A 22,481-nucleotide genomic window follows, 5' to 3' on the forward strand; every position below is an offset into this window, starting at 1 on the left:
TCATTCCCTCTCATGGAGAAAAGCAAACCTGGAAACTATTTTGGCACATGCATCGGCCGACACCTTGACTTGTGCGGAACGAGCTGAGAGCACGAATAGAGCGACAACCTGGTCGCAAAGAGGATTAGTGAACATGAGTGCATGTTGCCCAAGCACTATTGAAGCCCTGTAAAATTAGGCCGCGAGGCTCCCAACGTCTGGTTGTAAGACAAACCAACGCAGCAAAGGCTAATGCCAGTCCCATCCGATGCCTCCCAATGCATGGCGCCATATGCGTGTAGCACCCGTTCTGAACTAGCATCACACCCATTGACCACGTGCCATACTCGTGCATCGGCCGCAGGGAGGGATCGTGCTTGGTCCGCAAGTATCGAACTCGTTGATTATGATGAGTATGCGGGCTTTCTAGGCCTGTAAAGATGGAGACAGCGAATGGCATCAGAGACCCTGCGCTCTTCAATCCCAATGGTGCCGCGGCGATGAGTAAACGTGGACGTCTGTGAGACGCTGTGGCTCGTATCTGCGCTTCGGGAGAGGGTTTGTGCTCGGTGGAGATGCTCGGAGGGAGTGTGCTGGCTGCTAAACATAGGAGTGGGTGGTCCGCGTATGGTTCATAGAGTCGGAATGTGGTTACGGATTTCGATTGCGGGGAGGTCCTAGGTGGTGGGGATTTGTGGGAGTGACATGTACCAACCTGATGGGGTGGGTTTGTGTAATCGATGGCAAGAAGGAGGATGTAAGAGAAAGCGGAGATTTGAGAAGGAAAGCATACGTAATATCCAGGAGAAGAAAATGAAGGCACGTATAGGACTGGGGGCTCGAATCGATTACTGGAAAGAACAGACTTTGAGAGCTACGACGGATAGGGGGAAAGGGAGGCGGTGATCTTCTTCGGACGTCAATTATGGTTAGGCTAAAGAACGTATAGTAATGAAGGAGTTTAATAATGATTCTATAGCTGATATGTGGAGGACATCGTGATGGTGGGTAGGGGGGAGGTATCAAGGTGCTTGAGGGGAGCAGTTAAGACAGCCAAAAGCCGTGAAGTTTAAGCGAGCCTCGGCAATTCATTCTGGTCCGCTCACCCCGCCGATGTCTCCAAACCTCCACGATTACACGCTCAGACGCACAACGTATGCCTCTCGACACCATACTTGCGCTTTTGAAACTCTTGTTACCAGCCACGATGCTTCTTCTACGAGTCCTGCAGCCAACCGTCTCGTACGGTACATGCTCTCCGGGCGCTATGCAATCGCGCGGAACTGTCCCTACTAATCATCCTTGCTCGGTCTTTACTGTTTTGTAATCACACCATACAAGCGCGATATCCCTCATTCCGCGGATAGAGACATCATGAATACCATATCGCGCTGCCGGACATATTCAGTGGCGGTTCCACAAACGCGCGCAACGAGCCTTTTAAACAGCAGAAGATGACCGCAACCCAGGTGAGCGCCCAAACACACTTGTCTGCAGCTTTGCCTGCAGCTAGCTTACTGATTCTTGCGCACACAGCTCCTCGCTTATGGAAGGACTGACGTCAAGGGCAATTGGGTTGGAATGCCGTCCCGATTCCGCAACTTCATTCCCTCCGAGCACTTCCCCGCCGAGAAAGATCGATACGTCCTCTACGTGAACTACTGCTGCCCCTGGGCACATCGAACCATTATCGTGCACGCGCTGAAAGGACTGGAGGATATCATACAACTGGTCGAGGTGGATGCGAGGGATGCTACACACGGGTGGTTCTTCTCAGGCCAGACGGGCCCTGCGCGCGATCCTATATACGGCGTTCGGTGGATGAAGGAGCTATATCTCAAGGCGGATCCGCAGTACAACGGGAGAATAACAGTACCCTTGTTGTGGGACAAGAAGCATGGTGAGCAGAATCCCATAGCTCGCCTCTACGACGCGCTGTTCAGTCGTGGACGTTGCGGCGGGATGAGATACCGTCGAAAGCAACAGAGAGTGAATTCGCGAACTCCGCTGACTTTTCTCAGAAACCATTGTCAACAACGAGAGCAGCGAAATCATCAAAATGTTCTTCGACGGCTTCGACCAGTTTCTGCCTCCAGAAAGACGGGAGGCGAATAAAGGGCCAGCCGCCTTCATCCCACAGCATCTGCGGAGCGAGATCGACACATTAAACGCTTGGGTGTACGACAACGTGAACAATGGCGTATACAAGGCTGGCTTTGCTAGCTCACAGGCAGCCTACAACGAGCATGTCATCAGGCTGTTCCAGGCCCTTGACCGGCTAGAAGATCACCTCTCAGAGCCAGGTCATCAGCCGTATCTGTTTGGCGCCTACATCACTGAAGCAGATATCCGCCTTTACACTACCATGATACGCTTCGATATCTCTTACTATACGCTCTTCAAGTGCAATCTGAAGATGATTCGAACGGATTATCCACATCTCCACGCATGGCTGAGACGTTTGTACTGGAATGAAGGGCCGGAGACTGCCGGGGGCGCTTTCAAGAACACTACTTTCTTCGAAGTGGTAAGCTAGTATCAGCCGCCCTGGAGAGATATGCTAACGGCTCCCAGATAAAACGCGGCTACTCTTCGGTTGCCGCTGGGAACGGTATCACACCAATTGGCCCTCTGCCTCATATCATGCCACTAGAACTTCCCCGGTAGCTGTCCCTCGGAATTTTGAGGGGCCATATATGGAGTTTTGGTATGCATCCAGTTTCTGAATTCGAGGCACTTGCTTTATTCGTCATGATATGATTTAAATCCTACACTTTCAGGTCGCCCTAGCGAACCGTCACGGCTTCAAAGAACTTAAAACACTTCCACACACTAACCCCCAATCACTCTCTCGACGTGACCGAAGTCTCCCCCAGCACAACAGCCCTCATCTTCTCCCTCACAATAAACCGCTCCTCATCCTCCGCAATCCTCCTCGCCGCCTCCGGCTCACTCACAGCGCCCATAAACTCCTGGAAGGCAGCCTCGTCTTCAAACACTAACTCAGCTATCCAGTCGTACGCAAAATCTTCCTGTGTCCCGACGAGCACGGACGCCGGCCAGCTCCCGGTCGTCGCTTCTGCGGCTGGGCGAGCAATGTAGCGTCGCGTATGGGTAAGCGGGAAGTAAGGCCCGGCTGTGGATTGGAGGAGCGCGACGTGTGCGGCGTCCCAGTGCGTTTTGAATTCGGTAGGGGTGAGGGTTGGTTTGCGGGTTATGAAGAGGAGGAAGGTGAAGGGCATGGTGGTGGTTTTTGGGCTGGGCGAGAAGGCTTGGGAGAGGTGAGTTGGTGGTGCAGATGAGGACGGGTGACCGTGTGGTAGCTAGAGTTGGGAAGGGTGGGTTGCGGTTTTATGCTCAAGACTCTGGACCCGTGTTTGGCGGCACAGTTCGCTCTCTTTGGCGCTTACCAGTTGCTGACTGCTCCGGAGGTTCGAGCCTAGATCTACTACCTGAATAGGCCAGTTTGGTTTCTCCGCCGCAACACAGCATATTTACAGAGGCTTGGGCGGAGCGGCGTCCTTATGTAACTGGTGCCCTGATGAGTCGTCGCAGATCTCTTATTTCTATGCGCAATATTCAGTAGTCTGAGGAGTGAACCTTCCGCCTCACTGAATAGCTACCTAGATACTTTCTCGACGTTGTCGCGTATTCTGCCCTCAGTAGTCTTCGCAAATGGGATCGCAAGCCTACTTCGGATTGGTGGTCCAAGCTCCACGCGTTTCGCTCTCAACCTTCCCACCGTGTATTTTGCCCTCGCACCCGTCATTCACCTTATCCTGTGATCCTCGGTGCTAACCCGTCCTTACCCGAAAGTACGTTTAACTATGTCATAGGAGTCATAGCGCTTTTCTGACTCATTCGCAGCTGCGAATACAAAAAAGGTCCCCGCACCAGGCAGACACGATGCACAATCATCACCTCGACACCCATCGAAGGCGTCAGTCCCAACTGCAGACTCTAGCCATGGATTTCAACGGCTTCCACGAACTGCCAGAGGAGATCATCGACCACGTCTGCGCCAATCTCCCCAAGCAGGACATCCATAATCTCAGGTTGACTTGCAAACATCTTGCAGCCAAGTCATACCATCAATTCCTAGTGTGCCATTTCCGGGCCGCCCAGTTCATATTCACGGAAGAGAGTCTGAGGACCCTGATCAGCTTTGCGAAAGACCCGAAAATCGGACCGGCCATCAAAGAGCTGCAGCTATGCCTGGTTACTTTTCCTCCGCAAAAGAAGCACGGTATCCACGAGAACCCGCTTACCGAGCAGGAGAAAAAGGAGGCTTCCGATATTAAGCTGGTCGCTAAAACAGAGTTTGGCCCAAAACGCGTATCGGAGACGGTTGACTCCGTACTGGAAGAGAGGCTGACGGCGTACTCCACCCAGCTGAAGCGGAATCGACGAAGGCTATATAGCCGATATGAACATGATCAGCATACCATGCGGACAAAGAGCACAGATGTAGAGATGCTGAGTGAAGCGCTCCGCCTCCTTCCAGCCCTTGACAGCATTACGCTGATGGACCGACTTGACCGGAATGACCCGCCTTGGGGAGCTAGGAAGATCGTAAATGATACCAGCCTGTGGCCCGTGGCTGCAAGTGTGGCTGCAATCCAGGATGACGCGGAGCTTCGACACTATTGGTTTTGGTCCGCCGTGGAACACGGTAACAAGATCGAACGGCGCCTCAAGGCCTTCTCTGCGCATAGCATCGGTGTTGTTCTAGGTGCTATTTACAGAAGTAGAATCAAGCTCAAGGGCTCGTTGTCCTTCCGGTCAGCACCCTACAGCCTCCTTTTCCCAATGACTCCTACCTCTCGGAACAAGACACCCCTGTCTACTCCAGCGAAAACATTTGCCGAGAGCCAGATTGAGGAACTGAAGCCTGCCATGTCCAAGCTCACAGCTTTCTCAGTGAGCCTCTACGAATATCTCCGGGGCCTTGACCGTTGGGGCCTTGGGGATTCGGCCGGTGTTGGCGAGGGTGTCCCGCTTGGATGGATCCTCAAACTCCTGCCGTTCATGTCCGCCCTTCAGCGACTACACATCGTCGGCGAGGGCTTCCGTGGCCTAACAGAAGAGAAGGATCTTTGGAAAAGCTTCGCGGATGATAAGGTCTGCCTACCAAAGCTTTGCCAGTTGGAAATTAGGTCAACCCAGTTCCGCGTCGCAGATCTCTGTCAGGTATTCGCCAACCACCGGGATACACTTCAGGACGTTAGCATTCAAGACTCTATACCAAGCGGCGGGAACTACTTACATCTTCTGCAAGCTTTGACGGAACTTCCGGCTATGCGCGTCGTTGACCTTCTGAACGGCGCACCATCAGCGCATGTCTGGGTGCAACCACCTCGTGCCTCGGTATTGCCGGGATTTGGCACATGCCACTTTCATGCCGAAGGCCAGAGCCCAAGCAAGTTTCAGTGGGAGCTGAGAAGCCAAATCCAGCCGCACCTTACGGCCATCGGACTGACGCTTGAACAAGTGGCACAATCATTGTCATAGGGAAGCATCAGGCTGCTGCTTGTTACTTCCATAGCATTTTGCTACAGAAGATAAAAATGTTTCTGAGACGTTATCATACATTTCTATGTCTAATTCTGCAAGGGCTGGCTTTTCCTTCAGGTATATGATACTACAACATTAGCTCTAGGCCTCGGGCGTAACGTGCACTTCCCAATCGGCGCCATGCTTCCCTTTGATCTTTACCCGCTTTTCGGCATCACCAAGGGGGCCTTCTGGACTCGTAACATCACTCCGCAACAACTCTTTCTTCTCTCCGTCCCGCAAGTACTCCAGGAACCTGACCGACGTCGATATGTACTCTTCGAGTGCAACTTTCGCATTCAGCGTCGTGCCCGTCGCAAGCTTCATTATCCAGGGAACGATAAGGGGTGCATCGGTACAAGATGGATGAGCGGAGCCAGCTGCATCTCACATTAGCAACCGTAGGGCCCCATCAACGGTATCAGACATACTCAGCGTCATAAACCAACCCTTTTTCGTTGTGTCGACCAACTTTCGTACGACATCGAAATGCCACCCTTCTCCATAAAACTCCACCTGCTTCTCCGTCCACTCGCCCGAATCTATGACCAATGCTGGCACATCGACATCTTTATTCAGTAGACCAGAACCCTTTCCTGGGTCTAATACAATGGCACCATTTACCGGCATTGGCTCGCTGGGCGCGTTCTTCAGCACTTGCAAAGCCCCCGTAGCCCCATAAGAGTGGCCCGCGACTGTTACGGCCGACATATTCAGACGGTTTGCAAAACCCGGAAGGGATTCACGTGGAGAGTCGGGCTTCAAATTTTGGAGGAGGTGGCCGTGGCCGGCATTCAGGAGGCGGAGGAGGCGAATTGTTTCTTGGATCTCGGCTTCGCGAAAGGTGAGTTGAGCGGCTTTGAGCTCTGAAAGGGTCATGGGCAGTTCCGCTCTATGATTCCTGTTAGTGTACTTGCTCTTTTCGTATGGGTTTTCCAGATAGATGTAAACTAGAGCATAGAAAAGGTGCGCATGACTTACTCGAGATCCTCCAACTTAATATGCCACACATATCGCTCACCGCCGTCGGGGTAGTGCACGATACTCCCCGGCCCACTACCATCTCGATGTTCGACTGCCGCAACGACATACCCATGGCTCGCAATACTCCCCAAATAATGCGAATAACTCTGCGACATGCCCGCCATCCCATGAGTAAACACCACACACGGCAACGTCCTCTCTTCATCCATCGTCCTCAATCCCCTCCCCTCGTCTTCCACACCCCTCAGCTCCACCACTTCCTCCCCCTTAGCCTTCCCGTCCATCCCCACCCCCTGAATCACCTTCCCCAGCCCCTCACCATTCCCATTCCCATTCCCAACCCACGTCGCATTCGCCCCCATCAAAACCGGCGCATCCACCACCCCAGGGATAACCGTATTCGCCCCAAACGCCCACAAAAAGAACGTCACCAGCGCCTGCAGCGGCGCAAAGCGCACCCCAACCAGCCGCGCATACCCCGTGCCAACCAGCGAGACCGGCTGCGGCAGCCACGGGCGCGCCCACGGCTGCGCCGGCGAGCTCGGCAGCGCCGACGGGTAGTACAGCGTCAGCGCGAGCGTCGCGAGCTCGAACGCTTTCTCCCCCGTCTCTTTCAGCACCGCGGAGTGCACCGCGCGCCGCGGGACGGCGGTCTCCAGGTCCAGGATCCCTACTTCGTACTGCCCTGTGTATGGTGGCAGGGGCGAGATGATGGGCGTTAGGCTGGTGACGAGGAGGAGGAAGAGGAGGCTGGCGGAGGTGTAGAGTAGGATGCGCCGGGAGAGGGGGCGTCGGAATCGGAAACGGGGCATTTTGGTGGGATACTAAGGAGAAAAGAGAATAGGAATTTTAACTGGAACAGAGAAGAGGAATACGAATTAGAATAGAGAAATGAAGAATGCAGAGTTAGCAGTAGAGAAATGTCGCTGCAGCACAAGTTCGACGGACGGGATGACAAATGTGGCGCATGGAGGAGGCGTCGATGATATCGATGACGTCGATTCGGGCGAAGGCGCTGATCTGATTGGTTGGTTGGTTGCGGCTGACTGTGCGTTCTATCGCGGATATTTTTCTTTGATCGTAACATTGAGAACAGTTCAACAAGTTAACAGCGGGACGGCTTGAAGTCTCTCTCTACTAAAAGGACACAAGCAGATTTCTACTTTTGCAAAATAGCGAGTGCGGTGATACGTTTGCATCTGGAGAGAAAAGAGTAGTGGACGGCGTGGTGATGCATATGCTAGACAAAACCGCTGCGTACTGAATATGCTCCGTCCTAGGATTGAACTTGATTTAGGTTAGCAGCTTTGTGAAGTGATATGGATTGATTAATTTGGCGACGTCCACTACTGTACCGTAGGTGCAGCGGTTTGGCGGTTGAGCCGCATACGCAGGGCAGGGTCCCAAAGGTCCCGAAGGTAGATGATCGCTATACTACATGTGCACTAGCAATTATTTCGTTCAGCCGCACGACTTCACATTGCTTCATTGCATAGTGAGATAGTTAGTAGCGGTAAATTCGCATTATGGAGGTAGTAGCTCAAGTAATATCCAAGCCGTGCATTCCAAACGAGAGGTGAGATATCAACATGTATCCACTCTACTCCACTCCCCTCCCCTCCCTTCCCTTCCCTTCCCCACCAACGCTCCATCTCCATCCATTACCCACACGCCACACGCCCACAATCTCTTATCCCCTGGACTATTTAAACCTTCTCCGCCGCAACCGGCCCCTCCTCGTGCACACTCCGCTTCCTCTCCTGGTTGGCCGCCAAATCCGCCAAGCTCATCTTGCGCCCTGCCTCCGCGTCGATTTCAGCAAAGTGCACCGCGGGGCGGAACGCCTTGCTCTTCCACGCCTTGCCGACGATGCCGTACAGTTCGTCGACTTGCTCGAGGGAAAGGCCCTTTGTTTCGTAGATCATGAACCAGCTGGGGGTTGTTAGCGTGTTGGGGGGTGGGAAGGGGGATATAGTGGGTAGGGAACGGTAGGACGAGGGGGTGAAAGAGTGAGAGGGACTTACACAAAAGCAATACAAACGAAGCAGAAAGAGCCCCACACGAAGAACACCTTAGACTGCAGATTCCCCTCGTCCGCATCCACCATATACGGCGTGCTGTACGCAATCGCCCAGTTAAGCAGCCAATTGCTCGCCGTCGTCATACTCAGACACTTCGCACGCGCCTTCAAGGGGAACAGTTCGCCCGTGACGACCCACGCCACGGGGCCCCAGGAGCTCGCAAAGAAGAAAATGTAGATGCAGACGAAAGCGATAGCCGTGCGCTGGGCGGGCAAATCTGTCGTCCCAGCCACTGTACCGGTGATGGCTACAATGTACTGGCAGACGCACATGCCGATGGCGCCGAGGAGAAGCAGGTTGCGCCGGCCGAGTTTTTCGACCATGTACAGGCCGGGGAAGGTGGAGGCGACATTGACAGAGTTGGTGATGACTTGGATGATGAAGGGGTTTGTGAAGCCGGCGTTGGTGAAGTAGTAGGTTCCGTAGTAGACTTGGGATTGTGTTAGCGGTTGAAGTATTCAAACTATGCTGCGGAATGTAGACGTACAGATAAAGTTTACGCCAGTGAGCTGCTGGAGCGCCTGCAGCAGGCAACCCGTGGCGAGCCGCTTGCCCAATGTACCCTTGAAGCAGTCCGCATAAGTAGATTTACCGAGGCTCATCTCATAGAGATGGTTGGCTTGGACTTCGTTCAGCTCCTCGATGACGGCTGGGTGGTCGATGGGCAGGCGGCGGAGCTGGGCGAGCGATTTGGCCGCCTTATCGTATTTGTCCGTCTTGATCAGGTAACGGGGAGTCTCCGGGAGGAAGATCAGGCTATGGATTGTAAGTTTGGGTGGTCTGCGATTTGTGGGGGTGGTGTGCGTACCCAACAACAAGGATCAACGACCACAAGAATTGCACTGCAACTGGGATACGGTATGATCCAGAATCGTCGCGGTCTTTGGTGGAGTGATTCACGATGGCCGCTAGGAACAAGCCAATGGTTATGGCAAGCTGGTAGCAACCTACGATGGTACCTCGGATCCACTTCGGTGAAGTTTCAGACTGGTACATGGGAACTAGACCAAAGTTAGTGCTATGTCCACATCCTAGCCCGCATAGCCGTCTTCACGCCACCCGGACGGGTGAACATCGGTAGTCGGTTCCAGGCGACGGTAGTTTGAAGAGGCAGGGGAGTTGGACTTACTAAGTGCCGAAACCAGACCAACACCGTAGCCAGCAAAGAATCGGCCCGCAACGAACAGAGGAATAGAAGTCGACGCGGTTTGCAAGATGACGCCGAAGTTGAAAACAATGCCAGCAGAAGCCATGAGACCCCAGCGACGACCGAGCAAATCTCCAAAGGGCGCAGCCGTAAGCGCACCAAAGAAAGTGCCCGCCGACAGAATGGACACGATGAGTGAGTCTTGCGATGCAGTGATATCCGGATCCCCGTCTGCATTTACTGTAGTCGCAAATTCTCTCTTCCAGTAATCCATTTCTAGGATACCGCTAATAGTACCGGTGTCATAGCTGATGATGGGTTAGAGCTTCAATTGCGGCGCGAAGCTAGAGAGTACTGACCCGAAGAGGACTCCACCAAAGGCCACGAAGAGGCCGATGCAGATGGCCGGCCTGCGAGGAGTTAGCTGTGCGGACTACACACTCTGAAGAAGGAGTCTATAGCTAACCATGCCTTGCCGGGCACATCCTCCGGCTTCTTGAGCATCCACTTGCTATGCATTATGTCTGAGTGTCACAGTCGCCCGCGGGTACAACAGAGAAGGAATTTCAAAGTCGCGACGCGTGCGATGTCTCTCCCCCGGGCGCGCATCCGCTCTTTATCTGGGCCAACGATCCCCAAGACGGGCCCCGCAACTGCCAATCATGCTAATACAGGGTAGCCGCACGCGAAAGGTAAGTCACGCCGCCTTAGAGACCCGTGCTCGCCCATGCCCAATCCCAGGTTGAGGGTAAAACGCCTAGTGATGCAATAGCCGGGGTTGTTTCTCGAATAGAAAAGATGCAGAACAACATGGCGTCGGAGTCGGCCCATACCCCAGATCCAAGCTTCTTGTCAACGGGTGACCACCTACGACAGCGGCGAGTGGTCCTGCTGCAATAATACGGGAGCGACTCCATGGCGTGGCGGCAGCTGACCAATAGGGACTATTGTCGGCTTCTTGGACAAAGGCAGATTATCGGAGATGGCGACGGGGAAGACGCAGCCAAGCGAGCTGGGCACGCGAAAGCTTGCGATTTCTTTCATGCTTGGGCCTCTGAAATGAACGACGTAGGCCAAGAAGAGCATCCATCGCGTCCATCATAATTCGCAGAAAATTTTTCAATAGGCGGCGCACGGCAGCACCCAAGAGGAAGGAGATCGATGAGATGAGCGGGCACAGAGAAATGAAACGCTGAGAGATAGAAAACGGGGAAAAGCGTGGTAGTCATGCGGGTAATCCTCAGGATCGCCCGCAGAGCTGGGGAACCCTCCAACTCACAAACCCCAAGCCACTTACATTTCATTGTCCCCTCGCTGTTCCCATGATCGAGGGCCGACGATGTCCGCCGAGAGCCCTCGATCCAATAGCCCGTTGGGAGAGCCGGTCAGCGCTGCTCGGCAGGCTTGACGTGTTGCAGCTTGGGGTAGTAGCCAAGCGCATCGAAGCTGATGCTTGGGTCAGCGAGGCACAGCATCCTCAAGGATGTGGAGAACAGTCGGCCCGTCACATGTCCACCAGCATCGCTGAGTTTCCAAGGTTCCTTGGCCGTGTGGTTGCGCGTTCGCTGTGACAGTGCGCGGCGTCCAAGTCCCGAAGAGCGCCGCTAAGCCCAAGGCAAGCCTAGCGTTCCCCACCCTCATCGGATTCCCGGCTTGGCACTTTCCAACAACACCTCATGTACCGCCCAGCTTTCGGATGCTGCGGCATCAAAAGTGAGCCATTTCTCACTCTGATCAGATGAGTTCGGTCGGCCTGAACGAAGCTATACTGAGTGAGCTGGTCCGTCTGTACTTCCCAACATTTGCGCCGAGCTCAACAAGCCCTAGTTGGTGCGTTGTCGGGCCGAACATACGAGATGGTCTCTTGGACAAGCCGGGTAGGGCGGTTCGTATCTTTGTCATGCAGATGCGGCTGCACTTGCCTCAGTGTCGGGCGCGGCAGACGGTACACAAGGACGAGGTTGTGTAACACGTAACATTGACACGCGAGCACCTGGGTTCAGCTTCCCAGACCAGCGGTGCCGGAATCCTCACCATTTTCGGCTCGATCCAGAGTCTAGATCTTAGAACTAAGTTCCAAGCTTACAAGAGTGGCTCGTTGCGTGGATGTCCCTAAGTCTAGACATGAGGCGAAACCTCAGAATTTGACAATAGTTGATCCATGATGGACGACTTGCCTGTGCAGCTACCACACCGATCTGTCGCAGCATCTAGACTACCTTGCTCTCCCCTTCCGCCCTCCACTCTTCTTTAGTGGCTTCGACTCCGCCCCGCTCGACTTCCCGCTAGCACCATTTGCCTTGGCCTCTGAGACCGCCTTCTTGGATAGTCCACCCTTAGATTTTGCGTCCGACTTTTCAGCCTTCTTGGAGGCGCCGTTCTGGCCCTGCTTGGCCATCTCTTTCCCAAGAACCGCCTTAGGATCCTTGCCTCTCCGGCGTAACTGCGCTCTCTCGGCGCGCTCCATGTACTGCTTGTCCTCCTCCGAGTCCCAGCCCCCAAAGTCCGAGTCTTCTTTCTCTTCATCTTCAACTAGTGGTGTCTTATCCACGACCTCCTCCTGGGCAGCCTTGTCCGCAGCAGCTTTGCCGTTCGCGTTAGCGTGGCTGACGCCGACAGCGTTGGCCGGTGTTGGGCCCGTCTTCTTAAACTTGGCAACGAAAAAGCCGTCGACGTTATATGTATGAGGATAGTACCGCCGCGTTAGCTTCATGGAGGGGTGGAATCTCTTGCCCGCTATACTTGTGAAGCCTTCTTTTCCGAACTGCAAACCCGTCTCCACCAATTTTACGGGGCGCTTATTCAACGCGTACTGAACCACTTGTTCGTTTTCTTCCACTGTGACTGAGCATGTCGAGTACACTATGTAACCCCCAGTTTTACTGTGGTGGTCCACGGAGTCGATTGCGGCAAGGATGAGTTGCTGTATTTGTTAATGATGGCTCCCGTTACCCTGGGTTAAGTTTTACCTTCTGTAAATGTGGGAGCTTCATAAAGTCCTCTCGTGTCTTATTCGTCTTAACGCTTGCATCTTTGGCAATGACACCGGTTCCAGAGCAGGGTGCTGGTAGATACAAATTAGACAAGGCATATAGTAATCCAGCGTTACGTACCGTCTAGTAATACTCGATCAAAGCCACCCATTACCTTCGGGAACCTTTGAGAGGTTAGGGAATGCTACAGCCGGCAGGTAGATGGGAGACTTACTCTAGGGCGCTGTAGTTGCTCACAATCACATTTCGACAGCCAAGACGATGCACGTTTCCTATCAGACCGCGTGCACGGTCTTTGTTCGCATCCTCGAGGTACAATCAGCAAGCGTTCAGTATCCGTAGAGAAAGGCAGGCCCACATTGGCAAAGATGCAGCCCGTATTCTTCATTAACGCCGAGATATGAGTAGTTTTGCCGCCTGGAGCGGCGGCCATGTCAAGGACACGCTCATTCTCCTGAGGAGCAAGGGCCATGACAGGAAGAAAGGAGGAAGCGGCTTGGAGGATGTAGTGACCGGCAAGGTATCTAAATTGGTGGCAGAATTAGTAGAAGCTCAGTACCTGTACTAATCGGGTTGGCTTACTCGGGAGTGGCACCAAGCGGGACCTGGGATTCAAAGATCTGGAGGCCAACTTTTGACCACTTCCCCACCGGCTCTAGTTGCTGTTACGACGTGTCAGTAGCTATACAAAACCAGGAGGGCGACGGGCGGTTCCAAGCGACATACTACACCACGATTGATCAGAGCCTGTGCCAATTCTCTCCTATGCGTCCTTAGGGTATTGGTACGTATGACGATCGGCCGAGGAGTTTCGTTAGCTTCGAAGAAAGCGAACGCTTCCCGCGCGGGGAAAAGATCCATGAGCTTGTCGGCCAGGAACTCGGAGTATCCATAATATGCGCACACATCCTTCAACATTTGAGCTCGATATTCCGCTCTTGATCTGCCTTCTTCCGCAAGATTTTTGAAGTCGTCAAGAACGCGCACCGTATCATTCAGCCGTGTCCGGAGAAGTTGGAGATCCTGCGTCGCGAGGTTCGTTATAGGTCGACCTTCGTCGTCATCGTCTTCGAGCACCTTCGGTCTTTCGCCCGCGATATTCGTCTGTAGCTGTGCTTCTTCCAGCTCCGCTTGTGCTTCGGCCTCTTCAATCGCCCGCTGCATATCCAGCTTCCTGGATAGACCCTCGATGTTTGCAGCCGTGAGCTTCTCCTCGATGTCGTCCGCATCTTCGTCGTCTGACCACATGCCCGTTTTCCGAACCTCTGTGTCCGAATCCATGACATCTGAGCCGGACTCTCCGAACTCATCGTCGTCTTCCAGCTCTTCCAGCTCTTCTGACTCTGATGCGCTGCCTAGTGCATCCAGGCCGGTGATATTGACTCCATCCAATCCATCTTCCATAACGTCAGGGTCGTCTATACCGTCGGCGTCGTCGTCGGAGGCATCGTCGCTCGAAATCTCGTCGTGGGTAGGCGGTGGAGGAACAAACTTCTTCACAGGCTTTGCAGCATTCTTCTTCTTCGGTGCCTTAACCTCCGTCCTCCTCTTCTTCCCAGCGCGCTGTTCGACGGGTGCGGGCGGTGCATCTTTGCGTTTTCTAGTGACTAGAGACTCGTCCAATGGCGGCGGCGGGCCTTGCTTCTTCATTCGACGTCCTTTTCCCATTGTGAGAATTCGTGCCAAAGGCGGAGATTTCGAATGGTAGATTCGAACTTTTACACGCTTCGACCTTCGACCATTGAAATTTTGGGATTTTCGGACAGGGATTAGCTTTCGGCCCGATGTTTTGCCGACTAGGCTGTCCCGCAACACCAACGGCGTCATCATCGCTTCCGCAGCACCTCCTCCATTACGCCCAGCGCTTTCCAGATCCCTTTCTCCTCCAGTACCCTGCATTGAGTTCTTCCATAGATAGAAGAAAAAATCCTCGAATAGTCCCCACCTTTAGTCTCAATTCGCGAGGCAGAATCCTCGAAGTGCCGACCATCCACGATGTCAGAACTCGCATTCTGCAAACAATTCCTCACCGCCCTCGGCGCGCGCCCCATAAAGCTCTCCTCAGACCACATAGCCGATGCGCGACACTATCCCTCACAAGCAGTCGTGCGCCTCCCCTCTTCCATCTCCCCTACCATTCTCCCATTCTCCTACATCCTATGCTAACAACCCATGCAGTTCGTCCTCCCCCGCCTCGCACACCCACCGCATCCCCCACGTCCGAACCGCAAATCCAGCGAAAATGCCCCCACATCCTCAATATCCGTAACCCTCAAACCCATGAAACCGTCCTCCCCCACCATTCCCCTCTCGCAAATCGACCCGGCGAAAAATTCAATCTACGACCTCAAGGCCGCCTACTCGACTTCTTCCTCCATACCTGCCGCGAAGATAAAAATCCTATATAAGAAGAAGCCAGTCACAGACAGCAAGACCGTGGCGGAGGTAATAGGAGGAGATGCAGGCAATGAGGTCGAGTTCAGTGTTATGGTGATGGGTGGTGCCGCGGCGGGGAGTACGCCGGTTACGAGTCCGCCTGCGGTGGCGCCGCCGAGTGAGGCGGAGAAGGGGCTGGTTGGTGAGGAGAGTGCGGTGCCGGCTGCGCAGGGGCCGAGCGGGAAGGAGGTCGTCGCTAGCGAGGAGTTCTGGGAGGACCTGAAGGGCTTCGTGATGCAGAGGACACGGGATGAGAAGGAGGGGGAGAGGTTGGTGGGGTTGTTTAGGAGCGCTTGGGAAAAAGATAGGTAGGCCTTGTAGAGAATGGGAACGCCGCGATACCTTCAAGGACGTGACAATTCGCTAGGCTGCGGGATGGCCATGAGGGAGGTACATATGGACGTACATACGGACGTACATATCACGCTGTTCTGTTCGATACCACAAATGCTGTCAATCAGGAACATACACACTGATAATGGGAATAAGACTAGCTGGTCATCATCAACTTGCATTCACTGACTGATATCTCATGCTCTCTCAGACTGCCCAAGTCAAGCCTGACGTGCCCCCGTATCAGCTACAAGGAAAACCTGAGCGCCTGCCCGCGCGACTTCATCATATTCGTTTCCAATTCCGTTTCGGCGTCTCCTCCTTCCAGCATCCCTCGTTCGCTTGTGCGCTTAGCGGCCCTTGGAGACTCGCGCCAGGACGCTGTCCCACTCGATGTCGTCGGCGTCGTTGGCTTGGATGTCGGCCGCGAGACCGTTCAGGGCGCGCTTGATAGCTTCCTTGGAGGACGAGTACATCATGCGGGGCTATGTTCTCAATCAGCACACTCTCACACCCCCTCTCTCACAAACAGGCATATACTCACGTATTGCGGCGCATCATCGGGGCACCAGCTAATAAACGTAATCTTGTTGCGGGTGCCCTCCCCGCTGTCCAGCTCATACTCGACGTCGTAGACGGCGTAGCGGCCGCCCATGCCCTCCTTGCCGCGGCGGTCTTTGCTCTTGGCGCCGAGCAGCTTTTCGCGGAAGACGCTCCAGTCGGCTTCCTTGGACGTCTCCTCGACGACGATTTCTTTCCAGTCGTCGCTGATCTTGTAGATGATGTATTTGATGTCTTTGCCCAGCTTGAGCTCGTTGAACGCGCTAATGCATTCGGGGTGGACGGAGACACTGCGGGGGGTGGATGTTAGTATTCAGAGTATGCGAGGGTAGAGGGCAGGGCGGTGTGGTGGATTGGATGGGAGAGAGAGTGCGGGAGGGGGACGCTGTGGCTGTACATGTCGCAGGGCCGTATTGTTTATCTGAAAGTACGTACCCGGATTGAGCCTACGAGTCCTCAAGTCAGCGCAATTCCACACAGCGGTTCTCGAACTCATCGCACTCACCATGATGTCGTGTGTTGTGCAGCAGGTGTCAGAGAGGCAGGAGAGCAGGCAGCGCTTTATCAGTTGTCCTGTTGACTAGTCAGCGTCGTCAGCGCCGTGGCGCGCAGACAAGGGCAGTGGCTGCGCGAATTGATGCCTGCTATGGAGTGGAGCTCTTACACTAAGTTGATGAAGGCAGCTGCGTGTGTTTATGCGGACTCGTGAGAGGTAGGTAGGCGGAGGGGATGTTATGTGATGAGGCTGATGAGAAACGGCGGGTAGCGGGGCAGATTTTGAGCGACATTTGGTGGGGTGCGTCCACCCGCGGGCTGAGTGCCACAGCAACGCAAACACAACCCCGGACAGCCAAGCTAATTCACCATGCGATCAACATCATACGTTCACGAAAGAAAAAAAAGATAGGATTCTTGTATGAAGTTCTTTACATTCCTTGTAGCTTTTACATCTCGTCCTTCCCAAGGGCGTTCTAGATACACATGATATTGTACAAAACATCCAAGACAATGCCGCGCTTTTCAAAGGTGACTAGGAAGACAAGGAGGGGGAGAACAGGAGTGGAGTAGTAACCCAATATCATGTACAAAGACAGCGCTGGGAAAGACTCGAGTACTAAAAGAGGGTATAGTTGAACGGGAGGGTATTAGAATATTAGTGAACAGGCTCCTCAGCTATTACCGCTTAGAAGCCCATGCCTCCCATTCCACCCATACCACCCATGCCGCCCATGCCTGGCGGAGGACCCTTAACGTCTTCCGGTGCTTCTACTATCGCGACTTCGGTGGTGCCGAGCAGGGATGCGACACCGCTGGCGTCAACAAGGGCGGTTCGGACGACCTTGAATGGGTCGAGGATACCGGCTTGGATCATGTCAACGTATTCGCCCTGGGCGCTGTTGAAGCCCTTGTTGAAGTCGCTGCCATATTCGTCCATGAGCTTGCCGACAATGACGGATCCCTCAGCGCCGGCATTCTCAATGATTGTTCGAGCCGGGCGGGTGATGGCGTTCTTGACGATGCTGACACCGAGCTGCTGATCGAAGTTGGTAGGCTGGACCTTACCCAGAGCGTGGACGGCGGCCTTAAGCAGACCAGTGCCACCACCAGGCAGGATACCCTCCTCGACCGCAGCGCGGGTAGCGTTGAGAGCATCAACAATGCGGTCTTTCTTCTCGCTGACCTCAACCTCAGAAGAACCTCCGACCTTAATGACGGCAACACCACCAGAGAGCTTGGCGAGACGCTCCTGGAGCTTCTCTTTCTCGTAGTCCGAGGTGGTGGGGTCGTCCATGACACCCCGGATCTGCTCGCAGCGCTGAGTGACTGCGTCCTTGCTGCCCTCGCCGTTCAGAATGACAGTGTCCTCCTTGGTGATGGTGATAGAGCCGGTCGAGCCGAGCATGTCCGGAGTGCACTTCTCGAGCTTGATGTCGAGATCATCGCTGAAGACGGTACCGTTGGTCAGGACAGCGAGATCACCAAGAATGGACTTCCTGTTGTCACCGAAGCCGGGAGCTTTGACAGCGGCGACCTGGAGCTGACCGCGGAGCTTGTTGAGAATGCAGACAGCAAGAGCCTCACCGTCAATGTCCTCGGCGATGATGACGAGCGGGCGGCGGAGGGTCTGGGAGGCCTCGAGCGCGGGGACGATGTCCTGGACTGCAGAGATCTTCTTCTCGGAGAGGAGGAGCAGAGGCTTCTCAAACTCGACCTTCTGAGCCTTGGCGTCAGTGATGAAGTAGGGCGAGATGTAACCGCGGTCGAACTTCATGCCCTCTGTGATCTCCAGCTCATCCTCGATGGTCTTGCCCTCCTTGACGGTGATGACACCCTCTTTTCCGACCTTCTCCATCGCGCTGGAGAGGAGCTCACCAATGTGGGTATCGCCGTTGGCGGAGATGGTAGCAACCTGAGAGATCTCCGCGCTAGTGGTGATATTCTTCTTGTTCGCCTGCAGGTATTCAACAACCGCCTCAACCGCAGCCTGTGTTCCTCGCCTCAGATCCATGGGGTTGCAGCCGGCGGCGACGTTCTTGACAGTCTCGGAGAAGATAGCGCGGGCCAGGACGGTAGCAGTAGTGGTACCGTCACCGGCGACTTCGTTGGTCTTCGAGGCGACGTCCTGGAGCAGGCGTGCGCCGAGGTTCTCGAACTTGTCTTTGAGGGTGATGGCTTTTGCGACGGTGACACCATCTGAAAGGGGTGAGCAGACGTCAGACGAGATCCTTCGGAGCGTCTACATACCCTTCGTGATCTTGGGCGAGCCATAGCTTGACTCAATCAGCACATTCCGGCCCTTGGGACCCAGTGTTGTGGCTACGGCCTTCGCGAGTGTGTCGATGCCGGTGAGGAGAGCTGCTCGTCCCTCAACACCAAACTTGAGCTCCTGCAGCGACCCAGTCAGCCAAAGAGCTTATAGAATCATTTAGGGAGGTGATAGGTGGCTGGACCTACATACCTTGTGGGCAAATCGCTGCTGCTGGAGATTGAAGCTTGATGACCTGAGCTTGGAGCTGTTCAGGACGGACGACCGCGCCCGGGATGCGAATGCGCGCTGCATTGTGACGAAACGGAGATGTGTATAGAGAAGTACCGAAGCTCAAGCCGTGCTCCCAGACTCCAGCTTAATGCAATGGGAAGAGGAAGGGATGAGGATGCGTAGGAGAGGACTGCGACGAAGATGCTCGAAGGGTGACGATCTTCGCTGCTCCTAAAAAATTGCTCGGAAACGTCGAGAATCTGTGTCTAGCCGGAGATAGTTAGCTCCTGCCAAGGCTGCATGGGTCGTCGGCCATATCCTCGGCTGTCGTTCCGAGCATCCTTCCGCATCAACACCGCACTCTCCGATCGTCGTTGTTATTTTGTCTTTTCGTTCCATCTCTATTGTTCAAGATAAAGGGTGCTGTCAGCAGCTCGTGGTTGGCAGGCGACCCTTCTACGGCTCCACGTGCCGCCCGATGACATTCCCTTCAACCACGAACGCTAGGTCTTCAATGTGCTTCAATGCGCTTCGACAGCCTATTTGCTCTATTCAATGACAATCACTTCGCATCTCTGAATGCAGTGAAATCCCCATCTCTTTTTGTGATCCGTCGCCTACTGGTCCCGCTCTCCAGCCTTCTACGAGATGAGCAAGATAGCGTCAGCGATCTCCTTCACGCCCACACCGAATATCTGAAACTTCTCCCTACCTCCATCCCGGAGCGTCACCGTCTTCAACTCCAAGATGCACCCCACAAGTGCCTCGTCCCCTTCTTCCACTATCCATATCTTACCCCTTGGCCCCTCGCTAATCTTCGCTAGTTTCGGTGGCTGGCTGTCCAGTGCCTGATATATCTTCATCCGAGGATTCTCTTCCTGAGGCATCTTTTTCCGCGCCTCCTTCGTGTCTTTGATGATGTTTGCCTCGATGTCTTTAGCATCTGGAAAGCTGTTCTGGTATATGAGATTGTAGAAGACTCTTCCCTCCTTGATGTATGAGGTCGTCAACCGCAGCGGCTTGGCATGAGATGTATGTGGAGGTGGCCAACGCATATCGCCGTGCGGATATTCGTCATTTTGTCGCGGCGAACGAGATCGTTGTCTTCGTGGAGGTGGCGTACGGCTTCTCGATTTCCTTCGTTGATTCGGCGCAGGTGGCGCACGGCTCTTCTCGCCTCTCCGGCGGGTTGGATCACGAGCAGCTGGGCCCGGATCGTCATATACCGTGTTCGGCCCTAGGTTCTCTAGATCCACATGCCGCTTGGGAGGAGCTGCGAGATTCTCCTCTCCCCATCCCGCGAGCGGATTACCTCGTTGATCGCCTTGAAATGGGTTTCCCTGGTTTCTGTTCTGCAAACATGGGAGCACGTATTAGCAAATCTGAACAGGAGGAAAAAGTCAGGAACCCAACATATCTTGATTCTACCCATTGAATTGAAGGTCTCCAGGAGTGACTTTCCAAGCTCAAAACCGAGGCATGCCGAGAGTTCTATACCTAGGGACGTACCTGACTCCCACCTCTCTTCTTCTGAGTTCGATCACGGTCCCCCTGTCCCCGCGGCCCGTTGTCAACGAAGGGTCTCGTGGAAGTTGCCGGCGGGCCCAGATTCCCGTGGTTTTGATGGTAGAGCTTGGGATCACCCGTGTCGTAACCTCTAACCTGTACGTGCGGACCACCGAGCTTGCTAGACAGACCAGTGGGATGACTGAAGACCCCAGTCTTGGATCCCTTGAACTGACTTCCTCTTCCTCGGCGTCCTGAAGACTGCTGCCCAAAAGGACCGCCACCGCCTCCTTGAGATTGTTGCCCGAAGGGACCACCACTACCTACTTGGGATTGCCCTCTGTGAAAGCCTCCACCGCCGTGGGAGGGTCCACCGAAGCCGCCTCCACCTTGGAACTGCCCGCCAAAACCTCCTCCACCCTGCGACTGGCCCCCAAATCCCCCGCCGCCTCCCACTGGCGCATTGTTCTGCTGATTGAACCAATCTAGGCCTGGCGGTGCTTGAAACTCCTCCTGTCCCCCGGACTGAGGCGGCCGTCCTGCCATCGGATTTCCACCGTTTGACCATTTTCCCTCTGCAACCTCGCGTCGCCGTTCATCGATCCGCGGATCGTTGTCCATGACCAACATAACTGTTCGTCCCTCTTGATCTTGAAGCCCGACAAGCGGCGGGCGCGGTTTTCTGCGAGGATCAGTTAGTGAGAATCAAGTGGGTTTCTTGGTAGAGGAGAGGCGCAGATTGCGGAGGCTTACGAGAAACAGCAGCCCATTTTCGATTTTGTGCAAGTTTGCAAATCCTGCTGCTCGTGCTGATGCGTTTTTCTCGCAGTGCCCTGTTGTTACTCTACAAAATAAGGTATCACCTTTCGACGATGTAGTTTCTTGGCCCTAGGTTATAAGTCGAAGAGTAAATACGATTGGGAATTCACCCTCGTCGTAGGACTTCGCGAAGGTGGCATTTTTTCGGCGGATTCACCGCCGTGGTTTTGCATTGAAGTGTCAGATTCAATGACGTAAGTAAACGCTGGCACTTCCATGCTGTTAATCACGCTGACCCTGCAGTAGGCATGAACCAACACATTATATGCATACTCCCACACTTCTTCACGACAAAGTCGCTCGGTCTTGCCTCAATATGCAGTCCGGGTGTATATGTAAGACAGCCTTGTGATCTCTTTGATTGCTATTAAGCGCGCAAATATCGATGTCCATCGAAGGCATTATCTCGATTACACAGCACCCACCGATGCACCTGATCTGGCTCCCGCATCCGCGCTGTACAATATATGGTCTTTACCCATCAAAGGCCTTCAGGAGCGGCTTTCCATGGCCCGAAGTGAGACGTGCTCCTCACAACATACACACCCTCACTACCTTCGACTCCCCCTTGACGCCTGCCCAGTCCCATAATCCGTCGCCTGACCTAGCCGACTCGCCCTCACGCTCCCCCTCGGCGGCGGTGCCGCAAAATTATGCTGCCCCCATCCCGACAGCGGATTCCCGCGCTGACTCCCATGGAACGGATTCCCCGCTCCCCTACCAGTGGGATGCCGCTGACTGCGTGGATGGCTTTGCCCAGGGCCTCCAAATGGCGGAGGGCCTTGCGAGAAGCGGTTCTGCTGCTGGCTTGGACCTGGGCCTCCGAATTGCTGCTGACTTGGGCCTCCACCGAAGCCAAAAGGGTTATTCGGACCGGCGGCCTGACTCGGATGCTGAGACCCCATCCCGAAGCCTGGCGGTCCTCCACGTCCCATACTCATCCCCCCTGCTCCTCCTCTACTGCCTCGTCCCATCGTCATACCTGGATGCATACCCGGTCCGAACCCTCCCCTACTAGTAGCACCCTGTCCTGTAGCATTCATGTCTGCTCTCAGTTCCTGCCAGGCCATCGCTCGTGCCTCACTGCCCCTGATGCCCTGGCGCTGCAT

General features: G+C 54.4%; 11 protein-coding genes across 11 annotated transcripts; 4 read left to right on the forward strand and 7 right to left on the reverse strand.

Moving 5' to 3' along the window:
• The first annotated feature begins 1,418 nt into the window (after nt 1–1,418).
• On the forward strand, nt 1,419–2,734 carry BU26DRAFT_228282 (uncharacterized protein). Its single transcript, XM_033820824.1, has 3 exons — nt 1,419–1,879; nt 2,001–2,506; nt 2,554–2,734. The coding sequence occupies exons 1-3, from the start codon at nt 1,561–1,563 to the stop codon at nt 2,644–2,646; spliced, it is 918 nt and encodes a 305-aa protein (XP_033688690.1). The 5' UTR covers nt 1,419–1,560; the 3' UTR covers nt 2,647–2,734.
• On the reverse strand, nt 2,714–3,293 carry BU26DRAFT_516008 (uncharacterized protein). Its single transcript, XM_033828224.1, has one exon. The coding sequence runs from the start codon at nt 3,219–3,221 to the stop codon at nt 2,823–2,825; it is 399 nt and encodes a 132-aa protein (XP_033688691.1). The 5' UTR covers nt 3,222–3,293; the 3' UTR covers nt 2,714–2,822.
• Nucleotides 3,294–3,742: 449 nt separating this feature from the next.
• Nucleotides 3,743–5,582, forward strand: BU26DRAFT_228277 (uncharacterized protein). Its single transcript, XM_033820823.1, has 2 exons — nt 3,743–3,794; nt 3,847–5,582. Exon 2 carries the CDS (start codon nt 3,886–3,888, stop codon nt 5,488–5,490), a length of 1,605 nt encoding a protein of 534 aa, XP_033688692.1. The 5' UTR covers nt 3,743–3,794; nt 3,847–3,885; the 3' UTR covers nt 5,491–5,582.
• Nucleotides 5,505–7,458, reverse strand: BU26DRAFT_450675 (uncharacterized protein). The gene is made up of 4 exons (XM_033824749.1): nt 6,819–7,458; nt 6,514–6,764; nt 5,964–6,424; nt 5,505–5,912 (listed from the first exon to the last, which is right to left on the reverse strand). The coding sequence occupies exons 1-4, from the start codon at nt 7,326–7,328 to the stop codon at nt 5,635–5,637; spliced, it is 1,500 nt and encodes a 499-aa protein (XP_033688693.1). The 5' UTR covers nt 7,329–7,458; the 3' UTR covers nt 5,505–5,634.
• Nucleotides 7,459–8,222: 764 nt separating this feature from the next.
• BU26DRAFT_419808 (glucose transporter-like protein) lies at nt 8,223–10,248 on the reverse strand (the record flags this gene model as incomplete). Its single annotated transcript, XM_033823326.1, has 7 exons — nt 8,223–8,448; nt 8,541–9,027; nt 9,085–9,353; nt 9,406–9,598; nt 9,727–10,052; nt 10,104–10,154; nt 10,211–10,248. 7 exons carry the CDS (start codon nt 10,246–10,248, stop codon nt 8,223–8,225), a joined length of 1,590 nt encoding a protein of 529 aa, XP_033688694.1.
• Nucleotides 10,249–11,652: 1,404 nt separating this feature from the next.
• Nucleotides 11,653–14,447, reverse strand: BU26DRAFT_548105 (NOL1/NOP2/sun family putative RNA met). Its single transcript, XM_033831918.1, has 7 exons — nt 13,464–14,447; nt 13,320–13,399; nt 13,096–13,261; nt 12,952–13,043; nt 12,858–12,901; nt 12,714–12,808; nt 11,653–12,667 (listed from the first exon to the last, which is right to left on the reverse strand). Exons 1-7 carry the CDS (start codon nt 14,403–14,405, stop codon nt 11,960–11,962), a joined length of 2,127 nt encoding a protein of 708 aa, XP_033688695.1. The 5' UTR covers nt 14,406–14,447; the 3' UTR covers nt 11,653–11,959.
• Nucleotides 14,448–14,732: 285 nt separating this feature from the next.
• BU26DRAFT_548106 (uncharacterized protein) lies at nt 14,733–15,485 on the forward strand (the record flags this gene model as incomplete). The annotated part of the gene is made up of 2 exons (XM_033831919.1): nt 14,733–14,843; nt 14,916–15,485. The coding sequence occupies 2 exons, from the start codon at nt 14,733–14,735 to the stop codon at nt 15,483–15,485; spliced, it is 681 nt and encodes a 226-aa protein (XP_033688696.1).
• Nucleotides 15,486–15,601: 116 nt separating this feature from the next.
• BU26DRAFT_516013 (cofilin) lies at nt 15,602–16,759 on the reverse strand. The gene is made up of 5 exons (XM_033828225.1): nt 16,732–16,759; nt 16,573–16,640; nt 16,503–16,513; nt 16,051–16,357; nt 15,602–15,991 (listed from the first exon to the last, which is right to left on the reverse strand). The coding sequence occupies exons 2-5, from the start codon at nt 16,573–16,575 to the stop codon at nt 15,857–15,859; spliced, it is 456 nt and encodes a 151-aa protein (XP_033688697.1). The 5' UTR covers nt 16,576–16,640; nt 16,732–16,759; the 3' UTR covers nt 15,602–15,856.
• A 213-nt stretch (nt 16,760–16,972) lies between these two features.
• On the reverse strand, nt 16,973–19,235 carry BU26DRAFT_478094 (chaperonin GroL). The gene is made up of 3 exons (XM_033825627.1): nt 19,027–19,235; nt 18,813–18,954; nt 16,973–18,761 (listed from the first exon to the last, which is right to left on the reverse strand). Exons 1-3 carry the CDS (start codon nt 19,126–19,128, stop codon nt 17,251–17,253), a joined length of 1,755 nt encoding a protein of 584 aa, XP_033688698.1. The 5' UTR covers nt 19,129–19,235; the 3' UTR covers nt 16,973–17,250.
• Nucleotides 19,236–19,402: 167 nt separating this feature from the next.
• BU26DRAFT_588753 (uncharacterized protein) lies at nt 19,403–21,323 on the reverse strand (the record flags this gene model as incomplete). The annotated part of the gene is made up of 3 exons (XM_033834720.1): nt 19,403–20,399; nt 20,557–21,235; nt 21,307–21,323. The coding sequence occupies 3 exons, from the start codon at nt 21,321–21,323 to the stop codon at nt 19,689–19,691; spliced, it is 1,407 nt and encodes a 468-aa protein (XP_033688699.1). The 3' UTR covers nt 19,403–19,688.
• BU26DRAFT_228450 (uncharacterized protein) lies at nt 21,319–22,473 on the forward strand. Its single transcript, XM_033820825.1, has 2 exons — nt 21,319–21,566; nt 21,619–22,473. Exon 2 carries the CDS (start codon nt 21,758–21,760, stop codon nt 22,388–22,390), a length of 633 nt encoding a protein of 210 aa, XP_033688700.1. The 5' UTR covers nt 21,319–21,566; nt 21,619–21,757; the 3' UTR covers nt 22,391–22,473.
• The last annotated feature ends 8 nt before the right edge of the window (nt 22,474–22,481 follow it).

The sequence above is a fragment of the Trematosphaeria pertusa genome, assembly GCF_010094035.1.
Source record: "Trematosphaeria pertusa strain CBS 122368 unplaced genomic scaffold BU26scaffold_3, whole genome shotgun sequence".
Lineage (NCBI taxonomy): Eukaryota > Fungi > Ascomycota > Dothideomycetes > Pleosporales > Trematosphaeriaceae > Trematosphaeria > Trematosphaeria pertusa.